Source organism: Drosophila grimshawi, unplaced genomic scaffold (genome assembly GCF_018153295.1).
Source record: "Drosophila grimshawi isolate 15287-2541.00 unplaced genomic scaffold, ASM1815329v1 contig_44, whole genome shotgun sequence".
Taxonomy (NCBI): Eukaryota; Metazoa; Arthropoda; class Insecta; order Diptera; family Drosophilidae; genus Drosophila; species Drosophila grimshawi.
Genome location: NW_025063240.1, coordinates 14,327,055 through 14,343,460, shown reverse-complemented (window position 1 = coordinate 14,343,460; position 16,406 = coordinate 14,327,055). Strand labels below are relative to the sequence as shown.

At 43.9% G+C, this 16,406-nt stretch overlaps 2 protein-coding genes across 2 annotated transcripts; both read left to right on the top strand.

Moving 5' to 3' along the window:
* Positions 1-1,824: 1,824 nt before the first annotated feature.
* Positions 1,825-6,259, top strand: LOC6557169 (transcription factor Sox-1a). The gene is made up of 3 exons (XM_001984220.3): positions 1,825-2,174; positions 3,001-3,575; positions 4,960-6,259. Exons 2-3 carry the CDS (start codon positions 3,109-3,111, stop codon positions 5,624-5,626), a joined length of 1,134 nt encoding a protein of 377 aa, XP_001984256.1. The 5' UTR covers positions 1,825-2,174; positions 3,001-3,108; the 3' UTR covers positions 5,627-6,259.
* Positions 6,260-11,108: 4,849 nt separating this feature from the next.
* LOC6556634 (fat-body protein 1) lies at positions 11,109-14,950 on the top strand. The gene is made up of 3 exons (XM_043215371.1): positions 11,109-11,175; positions 11,255-12,885; positions 13,189-14,950. Exons 1-3 carry the CDS (start codon positions 11,109-11,111, stop codon positions 14,842-14,844), a joined length of 3,354 nt encoding a protein of 1,117 aa, XP_043071306.1. The 3' UTR covers positions 14,845-14,950.
* Positions 14,951-16,406: the final 1,456 nt, after the last annotated feature.

The window sequence follows — 16,406 nt, the reverse complement described above, 5'->3', positions numbered from 1 at the left end:
ATAAGTAGCGCAATTTTTGTTAGTATCGCAGTGGCAAGTGGCAAGTGGCAAGTAGCGGAATTGAATGATGCTCTGCTCATTGTCCTGATGGTGGGCATAATAGAGCAGCCGTAATGTCCATTATGCGAGAACAAATGGCAGCTGGCATAGTGTGTGCCAGGACACGATAACACTTGCCGTGCAGCGAACATTGAGCAGCGAGCAGGACCAGCAAGCGGGGAGAGCAGAGGAAGCTGAAGCAGAAGCAGAAGTCAAGCAAAACTATGGACACCAGTTGCTGGCCATTGTCTTGGTAGCGCTGCCTTGGCCAATAAAATGCATTCAGCTCGCATGCAAAACAAAAACGATAAAAATGCCGTCACCATTGAGAACGCGTCTAAGCAGCCGCAGCGCCATCCATTACCCCCACTCCTCCCAGGCATTGTCTATGCCATTGGCCAAAGCGCCACTCGAGCGTCGACATGCGCGCAACGTGGCCTTTAAAGGGAGCCCAGCACCAGCAGCAGCAACAGCAGCAGCAATGGGGTTGGGGGTGGGTAGCCAACAACAGTTGATAGCGCTGCCATTTTTATTGTACCGGGTTGGGGGCAACTCTCAATTCTATCTACCTCCCCCAGTATCTCACTCTCTCTCTCTTCTTTATCTAGCCAAAAAGTCTACACATCGTTTCACGCGCTTTGGAGAGCGACGCATGCTCAGTGCAACAAAAACATAAAAAAAAAAAAACTTCATTTGAATTTTGTGTCTTTTGGCGCGAAACAGTTTTCAAATTGTGCATCACGTGGAGAGTTCAAAGGCATATTATTGGCTAGTTTAGAAAGAATCCACGATTATATTCCTTTAACAATCCATTTATTTTATTTTTTATTTCACTTACTGGAATGTTGCTTATCCATAAAATACGCTTATTTATTAAACAAAATATACCCCTATTGCAATTATATGAATAAGAAACCTAGAAAAAATGAGCAACTTCCTGTGATCAATTTGCAACAAACAAGCAAAGCAATTGAACTGGTTACTCCCCTACCAGACAATAAAGGCGAAATGCAACGAGAATTGCATGAACATACGTAACATACGTGTAAGTTAAACCGATACAAAAATAAGACTGTGTTTGCAGACTGATTGATCGAATGACGATCGATTGTGGAAGCAAATAAGCCAACAGACAAAATTGATAAGTAACTGAATTTTTGGTCGAGATAATCGTAAGTACATAAATCTTACAATAAGCAAAACATAAATACCCAATAAAAATACATGTATGCATGTTCTTTTTTGTGCAAGATATTATCTGTGGAAAGAAAAGGACGCAGGACAAACAATTGGTGGTAAAACAACAAGAGCAAACATACAAACAAATACAACAAGCAGAAGGTAAGATATATATATTCGAGGCATGAAATGTGAGCAGCAGCAAATTGTATCACTCAGCCGCCACGTTGTCGTTGACTGCGTTGTCTTCGCGTCCTCGGAAGTGTAAAGAAACCAAATAACAAAATAAAACAACTCTACAAACACCCGTCGCGCACTCTCTCTCTCTCTCTCTCTCTCGATCGTTCGGTCTCTGTCGCACGCTATCTGCCTCTTGGTCGCTCCTGTGGTGCGTCGAGCGAGCAGCCCACATGCAACCACCACTACAATAACAAAAATATACCCTCTGCACACACACGCACACACACACACACACTCACCCACTCAGGCTGCACAGTTGAGTTGATTTCAGTTTTTGTTTGCCGTTTTTGTTCCGCCAACTGTCGCAAGTTTTCGAATGCCATCCATAGATTGTGCCCTTAGCCCATGGCATAGAATGTGTGTTTCAAATCAAAACTGTCGCGCACTCGATACGGACGCACCGTCTCCGGCAACGCACTCGGCTCCGGGTTAGTTTAGCTGAGAAGGAAACGAAACTTTGAGTGCTGCTCAAAAACGTTTGTCAAGTGTTATCCAAAGTGTTTAAGTCGGGCTTAAAACAGTTCAAAATACACAGATATGCACTGTACTAAATATTAAACAATATTCAAGAAACAAAAGATCATTAAAATAATATCAAAGTTCGATGATTAAGTGGTGAAGAGCTTAACATTACTGCAAAGTGTTAAAAACAAACTGAGCTTATTAAAGATTGTTATTCTCGGGATTACAAATCAAATTTACTTGCTATACGAAAGGTAAGCATTCATTTTATACAAGATAAGATTTCTGTGTGAGTCATAAGTTGATTGTTTATTTAAATATTGTTTAATTGATTGATTGGATATTACTATTGACTTTAGAGCAATCCATAAAAACTAGTAGTGTATATTACTAAGGTAACTTTTATATTTATAGTTCAAAATAAAAGATTTTCAGTTGCAAATCTAAATTACAGATCGATTTAATTCCGTGTATTAAAAGTCAACATTTATAGATACTCCGATTATTCAATCTCTATAACCTGAAACTATTAATGTTCATCAACCTATTCCAAGATTGCTCTCATAATCGAAAAATAAATAAAGAATTTCCGCTTTTCGAATTAATTTTGGCAAAGATAATTTTATCTACTTCTTAGAATTATAGGAATTATTTGCTTACATTGCAAACTATGCATATTTACATTGCCAACCATAAATAGTAAATATTCTGTTGCATACTATATAAATATTATGTATACCTGAATTGTAAAATGGCACAATGAAAGCTTTATATAAGCCAAGGGGATTTTACGGCTTTCGAGGAATAATCATATCTAGGAGTAATCATATCTATATCTACACTGTATGTATGTATACAAATGTACTCAATGAAAACATTTCTAATTGGTCGAATGCGAATTCACCATTAAAACACTTTATGATATTTGGATTACTCATTACCTTGTGGCCCCTTGCGCAGTTATCCAAACCATTGAAGTAATCCCAGTTGAAAAACAGTTGAAAATAGAAACTCACCCTTCTTCACTTTTGGGCACAAACAAAGCATATCTATTGAACTCCATTACCGTTTGCATTTCAGCAACATATACGGTGACGGTCAGTGCATTGCACCATAATTCCCGGACCCATCGACGACAGCAGACAGACAATCGGGCCACTCACCTGACCACCCCAACCAAACGCAGCCATGTCGAGCATCTCGGCGTTGCTGCATCGCAGTCACAGTCACAGCCATAATTGCAACGGCTACACGAGCAGCGGCAGTGGGAGCAGCAGTCACAGTCATCACAGCAGCAGCAGCTTCTCACCGCCGACGACAATCGGGGCAGCCACAACACCGCCGCCGCCACCGCCTCCAGTGGTTCCCAAGCAGCAACAACAACAGCAGCAACAACAAGAGCAGCAACAGCAACAACAACAGCAGCAACAGCAACAGCACAACAGCTCCAACAATTCGAATGGAAGTTCGCATCATGACCACATTAAGCGACCAATGAATGCGTTCATGGTTTGGTCCAGGGGTCAGAGACGCAAAATGGCGCAGGACAATCCCAAAATGCACAATTCAGAGATATCGAAGCGTTTGGGTGCCGAATGGAAATTACTCACCGAATCACAGAAGCGTCCATTCATTGATGAGGCCAAGCGATTGCGGTGAGTGTGTGTTGTGTGTCTGTGTGTATATGTCTGTGTGTGTGTGTGTGCGTGTCTGTGCGTGTGTGTGGGTTTGTCAACTGGTTACAATTTAAGCGATTAGCTAAGACAATGGAGAGCTATTGTAAGGCTTCAAAATGGCATTGAGCAGTTTTGAAAAGGTTTTAGGAGCCGGGGGAGGTGTTTTGATTGGCATATCTTGGGTAAACAATGGTATTGAAATTGGTGTGTTGTTGTTTTAATTTTGCATTTGGTTTGAGATTGATAACTGTGCAGACAGTTAGCTCACTGTTTGCACTGTCTGAATCCTTTTATTGATTGTATTGGACTGCCAAATGGTTGTGTAAATGTTAACTGACATTTATTAATGAGCGCAGTTCACAGCTAGAGGCTTAAACTAATGGCCATTCGATTTTTGGTTAAGACAACAAAATACATATAAATAAACCAAAAAATAAAAAAAAAGAATGCCCATCAAATTGAAAAACAAGCAACGCTGTACAAATATTTGCCAATGTGCGAGGCGTTGATAAGGCGGCACACTCGCATATCATTTCAATTTCAATTCGATTGTCTTCTTCTTCAGTGTTCTTTCTTTTTGGGTAGAGATAACAGGACTGACCAATTATGGGTATGGGAACTGCAACAAAGCCAAAGCCACTCAGGCAAGGAAAGCAAAAGTGACAAACAACAGCAACCACAATTCATAATACACACCTTTTATCAACATTTATCGTTTGTCAAACAAATGTCAACAATTGCGCATTGTTGCACCTGGGAATGCTCAAAGAACTCCATGGCTCTACAAGTTTGGAAAACTCTGTCTTGCTAAATGGCCAGATAAGCGTTCAGTCTTACAGGAGAGGTTTTATTGACGGACTTAAGGGCAATTTGAATACCCTGCAACCACAGTTCGTATTTAATTACAATAATATGAAAATTCTTTATATCTAAAGAAAGAGGAGCCTTTGAGTTGAACTCTCAATAAATAATTTGTATATATGTTTTCGTAAAATGATATCATATCGTACAATTAAAACCAATATATAAAATAAAGAATATTCAAAGCCCTTCCTCAATTTGATTCTTTAGATAAGCAAATCAGAAATCAAAATTATATCTATTTTTCATCAAAACTGATTAGATATTTATTTATTTCCAACAATCGCATTAGATCTTATACTTTTCTCGGTACGAATTACAGGGTATCAAGCAAATGTATATAATATAACCGCTACATTTGTGCGGCTTCATTTTTATAGCCAGGTGAACGGGACAGCAGATTGACTTTATGATATCATCGTTCGATCGTTTTATATCGTTTTATATATCGATGCCGTTGCACGATCTTTGATCAATGTTCCAACATTTACTCAATTTACAGCGCGCTGCACATGAAAGAGCACCCCGATTACAAATATCGGCCGCGTCGCAAACCCAAGACACTGAACAAGTCACCCGTGCCGGGTGGAGGCGGAGGAGGTGGCGGAGCTTCCAGCACTAGCAGTGGACTCTCTTCCGCCGGTCAGCTGAGCAAGGAACATGCGCAGGCCCAGCACTCACCGCATGCGCCAGGCTTAACCCATCATCACCATCATCCGCATCATCCACATCCCGCCCACGCTGCCCACGCCCATGCGCATCATCATCATCATCATGCGCAGCTGAGCGCTGTGGCAGCTGCCGCTGCAGCCGCTGCCGCCGTCTCGCATTCCCATTCACACTCACCCACCTCGCTGGCGGTCAAGTATGGGTTTGGATCACCGCTGGAGCTGTCGCTTCCACGGGTACCTGGCGGGTTTCCCGGGCTGGCGCATTATCCGCTGGATCCAACACTGGCGCTCGATCTGCAGGCGCGTCTGCAGGCCATGTATGCAGGTAGCATCTATCATCCATGGCGCTACTTGCCGCTGATCAGTCCCGACACTCCGCCATCACCGCCCAGCAGCAGCGGCACAACCATCTCATCTTATGGCTGTGTCAAATCGGCCAAATCCTCGCCGGTGGCTGTGGTGCCAGCGTTGGCCACAACACCGCCCAACATTATTTGACCGACTCCGCTGCGCTACGGCGCTGCCGCCGCGGAGCATGCGGTCTAAAGTTGCAACATCAACGTCAACAACGTTAACACATACATACACACACACACCCCAATCCCCCACCCAAAACTGGTAGCAGCAACGAAAGCTCGCCAATTGCTAGTATGTAGAAACCTAGTTTTAGCTGAGTCTTTGTGAATTTGTGTTTTCTATTTTTGTTGCTTGTTTCTGTTTCTGTTTCTGTTTTCCCCTCGGACTGTGCTCGAACTATTGATTTTGAATACTTGTGGTATTTACTTATGTACATATATATGAAGATAACTTTTAACTGCAACTAAAAATAAATAAAAGTCAAATTGTTCCTATGAACTTTTTATATGAGTATGTTTGATTAGATCGCCAAGAGAGACAAGTCCAGCAAAGTCCAGTCTTGTACTTCTGGATGAATACATCGAGGAAGAACAATGAAGAAGAAGTTTTTGTTTAAAAAACAATACGAGAAGCCAGATATATAAAAGTCGCTGAGCTTTCAGCCGATACCATTATCAAAATCAATTGTTTAATTGCAGCGCCTTAATTGCTTCTAAGTTCTTAGTGCTTTATATATAGTTGAGGCAATCCAAATTGACCCGATCTTGTGTAATATATGCGTATATATATAATAAATCTATATTTTAATGTGATATAAAAAGAAAAAAATTGAAACTGTAAACGAATAAACGATTTTTAAATAGCACACGCCCCACTGATTGATGACTACACTTGTAAGACTCTTCACAGAGGCAGCCCACACACACATATATAGCCATAAACCACCCAACCACCCAACCAGCTTGGCAATCTGTCAGCACTCAACCGCCAGGGGGCGCCACAGGCGCGTGAATAATAACGACAATGTTTGCTGATGCGTTGATTATTAGTTTAAATTGACGGCCGCTCGGGGGTTTGTCTACCGTTATATTGTTCTGGGGGTTGCACGCTCTCAACTCTTAATGCTTAATGGGATTCACTACGCCCACTTGTTTATGCAACCGACTGTGAACTGCGATGAGGCGTGGCAGACTGACTGAATGACTGACTGGCTGGCAGGCAGGCAGCAGGCGATGATCACATAAAAACAATTGACACCTTTCCAAAACAAAGAAGCTGCCAACGGACAGTAAGGGATGAAGGGGGTGTGTCGTGTGGCAATTGTAGCGACCGACGGCATCATAACCAGCTCAAAAGCCGCACATAAAACTCACACAAATGCCACGCTGCATCGCAGCCAAACTGCTGATAAGAAAGCGAACGCGCGACGTCTGCCCAAAGAGTTTCCCAACCCCCCACCAAGCAATCCAACCCACCCACTCTACCACAACTGACAACGGACTCCAACCCGGCAGCCAAAAGTCGTGCGCTGATTGTCTGCATAGCTACACACACACAAACACACACATATACAGACAGAGCAGAGCGAAAGCGAATGAGAGCTCACGTCTGGCTGCCTTTTGTTGCCGCAAGGTCGTTTTTATAGTGTCCTGGTCCGACAACGAGAACGAGAACCAGAATCCAAACCCGAACCACATCCAGCATTGGCAATAAAGACAGCCCCTCGTTGTTTGTATTTGACCTCACCCAAATGCCAGTGTCGAGTCACAGTCACAGTGCAAATCACTTGTGCGAAACACTACCAAATACTAGAACAATATTTGCCCAATGAAGTTGTCATGCAGCCCACAATGCGATGAGGACAATAACCCCCCCAACAAACACTTAAGCCCAGCCGAAAACAAGAAGGGGACATTCCTTGAATGAATGATGTTGTCAAACTGTGGCATTTCCGAAGGCAGCCAAAGATCTGGTAATTAAATAATATATAGATAGCTTTGCTCGGGTCAATAATTGTTGACCAGGAGAGGTATGAAACATTCTCTCGTGAAACAAAAAGTACTTGTACAAAAAAATAGAAAATAACACAGAATATATTTTGGTATACCTGATTTTTAATAGATCATTTAAATAAGCTATGCCAAATTTCTAACTACAGCGATACCATAATTATGAGCATGTTATTATTATTTCTATATCGTTATCAGTAAAGCAGCTTATAAATTAGAACCTGGCTATCTTTCGAGACACAAAGACTTGCAAATCAATTATCAAAATTTAACGGGTCAACTACTCAGTGCTCTCCACAGAAGTCAATAGCTATCAAAACTAGCAGACACGCGTAGGACACGTGCACTCACCCCAACACCAATACCAGTGCCAAACCAACACACACACATATTACCAGTTGAGAGTTCTTCCAATTTTGTTGTGGGTTCTCCTGAGTCACTTGTTTCAAGGCAAACAAAAAATGCGAGTGGGGCGCGCAAAGGACAAACGAAAAACGTGTGAAATGAAAGTTGTTTGGTTTGCTTTGTGCGTTTGCTGAGAGCGACTGAGAGCGGCTGAGAGAGGAGTGGTGCACTGTTGTCTGGAGCGTGGATGAAGAGGTGACAAAGTGGCAATGAGAGCAGTAGCCCGGTAGAGATCTTCCCCCAACACTAGTGTACAAATTTTTGTTTTATTTATTTGGAACGACGTCGCCTGGTTCCCCCCTTAACCTTCTGCCATTCCTGTTTTTCTTATTTCTTTTTTTTTTTTTGTGCTATTTCATTCCTGGCACACTCACATCCGTTTCGATAAAAAGAAATATTTTCTTTTTGCCATGCGTTGCTATGGCACTTTTCTTTTGGCCCTGGCGCTTCATTATTACTATGAAGTAGTATATTTATATTTATTTTTTGCTGCTTCTTATTATTTTGCTGAAGTTGGCTCTTTAAGGTAGCCTCGACCATTACCCATTACGCAGAGGATATTGTGGGGCCATGAATCAATTGGGCAATGTCCATTGCCCGGAAATGTGGCGAACCGAAAAAGATGGCACTCCATTTGCGGTTCATTTATTTGAAGCGAAGTAAGGGGTAGCCAAGGGAAGGGAAGGCAAAGCAGAGGAGACCTGTCTTCTGAGATTTCTCAATCCACGGAGCCTGTGTGCACCATAATCGCGTGTAATAAATTTTAATTTTTTAAGCATTTGTAAGCAGTTTTATCGGGCCAACAAAGGACTACATTTTTTAAGTGCCAAGCCAGCCAAAAAAAAAGGATATAAGATTAAGACGCCAAGGCGAAGATGAGACATAAAAAACGCCAAGCAAATTAGCGACCCAGTCGAGGAACACACGACGGGATGAGGTCGAGTCGAGGATAAAGCAGTCGACAAGGAGGCTGCTGCTGCTGCTCAGCTACTGCGGTTTATCACGCCCACTGCGTCAACGGATATCCGACGCATGGAAGACAAACAAAAAAGGCATTAAATCGCATTTAAGTCAAGGCGGGACGCAGAAGGCGAAATGAAACCAAATACCACCCTCCCCCCCTGCCACTCCACCGGCTTATACTCGACTTGATGGCAGAGCGTAGCAGAACGAGCATAAGGATGACGACAACCCAAGATACCGATGCCTTGACAGTTCCACATTGGTGTGAAGGATGCTTACAGCTTATCAAGTGGATGCTGCGCTGGAGCTTCAGATGCTACCAATGAAAATAACATGTTAATATTATTAATAATCTGAATGAAATTCGAGTATGAACTTGTGGCACAAGCTGCAATATATTATTCTAGCTATAGTATTCAGAATTGTACAGCATTTAAAAAATTATTAACAGACTGACAGATAAGAACGGAGTTTAGAAATTAATCTAGAGTTCACTTAAGTTGAATGTAAATTACTGATAGGTTATCAGATAGGGACAAACACTTTTGTTCGAAGCCCATAATCCAATTATATCAAAAGTAAGATTTATAATTTACAGCTTCTCAAGCCCTTTGTGCCTTTAAATTTGAAAATTAACTAATAAATGAATAGTCATATCGGTCGTCGCCTGCCTGTTGTAAATTAAAGACTCCATTCAGTTGTTTTGTGCAATTTATAAAAATAATATAATGGCACATCAGATAAAGAGATGGTATACTGTATTAATGAAATTGCCCATGTACGATATTACTATACATACGCAAAACGGACGCCCGTCCCTGGGCTCCAGTAAATGAGCCGGGCAGCAATTAAACTGAGCCCTGAGCATCAGCATTCACCGCGCAGTAAATGCATTCCCGAACAATGCCAGACTTCTGTGTGTATGTGTGTGTATTTTTTAGTGCCTTTTTTCCAGTAGGTACGCGTAAAAAGTGGCAACGCTGCCGCCCACACAGCACGCCGGGAGGGAGCTGGCAGGACTGAAAGCTGGACAGGCAGCACAAAGGAGCAATTAATGCAAAATTGTCGTTGCATAATTGCTGAACATGCAGCTGGAACAGCAGCTGGACATAAAGAAGCAATTAATGGCGCACAAATGCGCTTGGCATGCATAAAAATGCTGAGCTGTCTGTCATCCTTGTGCTGTTAAAAAGTTGAAAAAGTGCAGCAGCAGAGGCAAATCAAAGTTGCTGACCATTTGCCAGGCCGGCAAACAATTGCAATTACATTAGAAAAGGCAGCACAAGCAGCAGCAGCAGCAGCAGCAGCAGCAACAATGGCAACAGTTTAGCCTTAGCCTTAGCCTTAGCCATGCGGCACCCACGTAGCGCGTTGACTTCCGTTGCATGCCAGGCACGTTGCAAATTGTCGCAACGCAGCGCATCAAAAAGCAAAAAAAAAAGGAACGAAACACAAAAGCCACGGCCAAGCGAATTGCCAATTTAAATTTGAATAGAGGAATTGCAAGCGCTTCTCACAGCTGGCCGAATCCTTTCACAATTCGCCAATCACTTGGTTGTGCCCCAATAATAACAATGGCAACGAACACAGCTTTACTCCGTTTGTTGTGGATATGGATGTGCAAGTCTTCTAACATTTAAGCAAAAGGAACTTACAGCATTAACTTTTAACAACACATTTCAATACCATTTATCGCTCTAATTTTTTCGAAACTTAAGCACCAACTAAACAAGATAATAAATTAGATAGTCCAATTTGACATTCTAGTTCAGCATTCTTCTTATGTTTGCGGAATTTAAGGTGTCAAGAATAAAAAATGTATGGACACATGTAAAAACAAATTGTATATACACCTTATGACGTGATTACTCATATAAGGAATTTTGATTGCACGGTCATTGGAAATTTTTGCAGATAAGTGGCAGTCGGCATGACAGCAAATTCTGGCTATGAATGCATTAAACAAAGGAAGCAAACAAAATCCATATAGCCTCAGGGCAATGACCTAATTAAGCATCGTCTTTATCGGTATCAGGCAACCAATCAACCAAGCAGTGCATCCAATGTGCAAGCTGCGATCTCTGACCGCAATTTCGACTCATCTAGAAGACCTGTCTATATATAATTGCATAATGGGATGTAACTGATAAACATTTTGTTGCCAGATCGGGTATAAATACAGCGTTGAGAGCAGCCAGTATTGCAGTCGCCTTCTGGTTTCTAAGGAAGTAGCTACTACTAACAAGATGAATAAGCTTCTCGTGCTGGTAGCCTGTGTGCTTGGCACAGTATCCGCTGGTCGCATTCTTCAACGTGACTTGCAACGTGACCTTCGCCCTGGTAAGTTACCCAGCCTGGAATAATGCCTTAATTTATGTTGTGTATTTTGCAGTTGACCAGCGCATCGAGCGCTTGTCCTGGCAGGACTTGCAGCGCCAGAAGTTTATACTAGACATCGTGCAACGTGTGCAGCAACCATTGCAACAGGATGATCTGATACAGCTGGACCAGGGCCTGATTGTAGACGCACAGCGCTATAATGGTGGCATCGATGAAGATATACAGCGTGTCATCGACTTGGATCGCCAGCGTCGCTTGCTGGATGAGCACCAGATCTTCAGTATTCTTGATGTGGGGCATGTGCAGCAGTTGCGTGGCATCTACAGCCTGCTGGTGCGCGCCATTGACTTCGAGACACTGCAGCGCAATGTTGTCTATCTCAGGCGCAACATAAATCCCGTGCTGCTGATCAATTCCCTATCTTTGGCAATTCGCGATCGCGAAGACACCCAAGCTTTGATCATTCCTGCCGTGCAGGAGCTATTGCCGGAACTTTATCTCAACCAGCAGACAATTGACAACGTCCAGCGTAAGCAGTTGGAATTGAACCAAAGCAAGCGCCCCTCTCTCTTGGATCTGTTGGGTCGTGATCAGCGTATACAACTGATTAATCCTTTGGTATGGCGCGATCTACGCCTACAATTGGCGCTGAGAAGGCAACAGATTCAGCAAACCCAGTATCGTTTGGTGCTGCCCGTCCAGGCGACGGCTGAACAGCAGGATGTCACGCTGTTGACCGAGGACATTGGCATGCGCAATTTTATACAGAATTTAATCCAAGAGCTAGCTCTGTTTGAGGACAATAATAATGATGTGAACATAAACTTGGAGAAGGAACGCCGCCAAGACAATGTCGAAGTCGATAACAGCCGATTGCTAGGCGAAAACCGACGGCGCGCGCAGCAACAGCAGAACATAGATAACATTCGTGAGCAAAATCTCCGCCGTAACGTGAATGATAACGAAGATGTTCAATCCATAGGCCGTGTGCCTCTGCTGCGTAATATTGGAGTTGGTCTTGGAGGCAAGTTGGAAAACTACGTCAACCAATTGCCCACTGTTGACATTAACAGCGATCGCCTTTTGCCAGTGGGACGTCGCCGCCAGAATGTAGACCGTAGCGAGGATGACAATGAGCAGTTGCAGTCCCGTTATGAGGGTCTTCGCATAGACCAGGAACAGGCACAGAACATCAGACAAATCAACAAGAATGGAGATAACGTTCAGCAGTTGAACAATAATCTTCAGGCCGTGCCTCGAGATGATGACCGCCTGGTGCACATTAACAGACGCCGGGTGGTGCAACCCATTGATAACATAGAGCCCCGTCGTATTAATCCAATTGGAGAGGGTCGTCGCGTGGTGAATTCCAAGGCAGATGAAGACATTGAGCAGCTGATACGCAGTGGCAATCGTCTAGATCAGGTAAGCGATGAGAACATCGCAGCGATTATTGCCAATGTCCGCAATCTCCAGCGGAAGGAACAGAACCAGCAGCAGCAGCAGAAGCAAGAGAAGGGTCAGGAAAGGAACAATCTGCGAAAACTGACTGACAATCTGCAAAGTGTGCCTCGCGACAATGAGCGTCTAGTTGTTGTCAATAGACGTCGACTCAATCAGCCCGCAGAGAACTTGACTCCTCGTCGTATCAACCCAATTGGAGAGGGTCGTCGAGTGGATGACGTTAATCCCCTGACGGAGGAAAACATCTTGCACCTTATACGCAGCGACAATCGTTTGGGTCAACTTGACGATGGGGAGATCATTGAGATGCTTCGTCAAAATCGCCAGCGCAAAGAACAAACGCAACACGAACGCCTTCAGCAGCAGCAGCAGCAGCAGGAACAGCAGCAGCAAGAACAGCAGCAGCAGGAGCAGCAGCAGCGGGAGCAGCAGCGGGAGCGGCAGCAGCAGGATCAGCAGCAGCAGCAGCGGCAGCGGGAGCGGGAGCAGCAACAGCAGCGGGAGCGGGAGCAGCAACAGCAGCTGCAGCAGCAGCAAGAGCAGGATCAGGAAAGGAACAATCTGCGAAATAGTAACCAGGAAGATGACATTCTCCTTTTGACTGATAATCTGCAAAGTGTGCCTCGCAATGATGAGCGTCTGGTTCATATCAATAGACGTCGACTCAATCAGCCTGCAGAGAACTTGAGTCCTCGCCGTATTAACCCAATTGGAGAGGGTCGTCGTGTTGATGGCGTGGACCCCTTGTCGGAGGAAGACATCATGCAGCTCATACGTAACGACAATCGTTTGAGTCAACTGAGCGATGAGGAGATCATTGCGATATTGCGTCGTAATCGCCAACGCAAGATACAGGGTCAAGAAGTGGAGCAAGGACGCCGCAACCGACGCAGCTTGGACAACAACGTTGAGGAGCGCGAGTCTCGCCGCGGTGAAGTGCTATTGCAAACTCTCCGCCAGCTTTTGGCACGCATTAACCAGGAGCGTATATCTGAGCGATCGGGAAACGATAGGTTAATCAACAATTCTGGTCAGATCCAGTCCAACCAAGATCAAGCTCAGCGGAACGCATTGCGGCTGAATGAGAAGCGTATCGACTCGCGTAACAATCGTGTCCTGCTCGAGCAAATCAATATCATCGAGAGTCGTTTGCAGCAGGTGATTGGTCTTCTGATCCGTGAGGTGAACAACAGATCGGGAGCGCAACAAATTGATCAGCAAGTGCGCATCGAGAGTGTGATTGGTAATGTTCTATTGGGTCGCCTGGGTGACATTGGTATTCTGCGCATCATCCGCGAGCTGCTGCAGGATAGCAACGTGCAGACCGATCGCCTGGGCCTCGGAGTCAAAGTGGGTGATCGTGTGCTGCAACACACACTACGCCGAATTATTAATATTGTGGATGAGCAACGCGATCAGCAGCTGGGCGCCTATCAGCTAGAGCAGCTGGTCCTGCCGGATGTGAAAATCAACGATATACGTGTCAGCAAGCTGCGCACTAGGATTGAGGACAACGACTTGGATGTGAACAACCTGCTGGAACAACCGCAGCAAGCGCAAGTAATTGTGCGCCAGCGTCGCCTCAACAACAAGCCCTTCACCATTGACATAGACATCAGCTCGAAGCGTGCACAGGACGTTATCGTTCGTGTATTTCTGGGACCACGTCAGGATGTGGCGGGCCGTGAACTAACCCTTGAGCAGGGTCGATCTGACTTTTTGCTTCTGGATGCAGTCAACACCCAACTGCAGTCAGGCGGCAATCGTATCCAGCTTCGTTCCACAGATATTGCCTGGACGACACCCGATGCCACACCCTACAGCGAGATCTATCGTCAAATGCTGACCACACTACGCGGCCAACAGCAGGAGCAGGTGTCGATTCCAAAACTGATTGGCGAGAATGGACGCTTCCCGCAGCGCTTGCTGCTGCCACGCGGTCGTGTCGAGGGTCTGCCAATGCAGCTGTTTGTCATTGTGTCACCAAAGGAGCGCCTGGAACGAGAGCAATCACTGCGCTTGGAGCGCATTGGTGGCGTTATAGGCACAAGCAGGGCATCCTTGACAGACAGCCGCCCGCTCGGCTATCCGCTTGACCGACGCATTGTCAATGAGCAGGAGCTGTTGCAGCTGCCCAACGTGCAAGTACAGGAGGTTGTCATTGTGCACGATAACTGAAAAGGAAGCCCATTTCAAACGAAGACCGCCCGATCGATTGCCCTGAAATTACACGTATTCTGACGAAACGATATCGAAATGTAATAGATAATTCTAAATTTTTGGTTTATAGCAATAATAAATAATAAATAAATTTACGCAAGTGATGCCGAAAGTGCATTAAAAAAGGAATCGTTTTTTAACTATAAGAAATTAACTATCAGACAACTTTTTTAGCATATCATATAGAAATGAGACAAGATAACTGGAAAAGATGTTGAACCCATTTCAAAATAATCTCTTTGTATTTGTATTTAAAGCATATTTGTTTATGTAATCGGGATACCTTTTATTAATACTGATTATTCATCTATGAGTTTTGCAGACTGTAAGATAAATCCCAATTGTCGCACCTGACTGGCTTTTCTAATTTCGAAAAACGATTTCAATGCAAATTGCATGAGAGTCTAGCGAAGGACAAGAGGACAAGGATTAAGACCACCACCAACAAAAGCCGCCCACAAAAACACTTTCATATTATGTTCTGGGCAGACAATGCAGCGACCAAATAGCTGGCAGGCAGCTTTTCCTGATACTATAATAGACTTTTCTTATTCTTGCCACACAACTCAATTTGCAACAACGACAGAATGCCGTCCCTCTACCATCCATCCCGGCACTGGCTCTCGCACATAGTATCTGGCATGTCGCAGACGCCCAGCGAAGCGTCAATTGCCAAATTAATTGGCCGTAAAAAATTGAAAATGAAAATATAATCACACTTTCCGTTGGGAAAGTGACGGGGAGCCGTGTTGTCACTGGCTCAGCTCGAAACGATTTTAGCTTTTAACCCTCCGCTCGAGAAGAGTTTTCTCATCAAGGCAGACAGACAGCCAGCGTTGGCCAACCATAGAACAGCAGACATTTCGCTGCAGGCATTTAAATGTTGCATTTTTCCATGTTCCCTCGTATCTCACATCATCAGATACCGATACCCTATGATTTTTTTTTATTTCATATATTTGATGCTCTTAGGCAAAATCGAAATATGTCTCAGCATAATTAAAACCGGTTTCACATATATTTATTCAGTAAGCTATAAAATACTCAATTTATGTCTGAGATGAACAGCTATAAATTGACGCGATTTAATCTATCATTAAATATTGCCTATGGAGTATCACATAGTCGCTATATTTAAGTTGAAATTGGTTTTTGTGCTGCTGGAGAATATGGCACATCGCATAATGGAAAAATGTTGCCACTCGACCTGACTCTCGACTTTTGCCACCTGAATGCACTTTCATTATCTTCGAGTGGCTTTTTTATTCTCTGTTTTTATTTTCTTTTTGCTATCGTCTGATGAGCTGATTAAAGGGCAAACAACTTTGGTATTACACGGCCTATTAGCTGCCCGCTTAATGCAAAAATAATTATGTCTCGCTAATCAGTGCTGTGCGAAAAACTTTCAAGTTTTGAGACTTTCGCCAAGACTATTTAACCCTTTCAGCACACTGCACTCTAACTAAGCTCAAAAACTTTCCACGAGTGGCAATTGAAGGTAGCAAAACGCGTACCCAAAA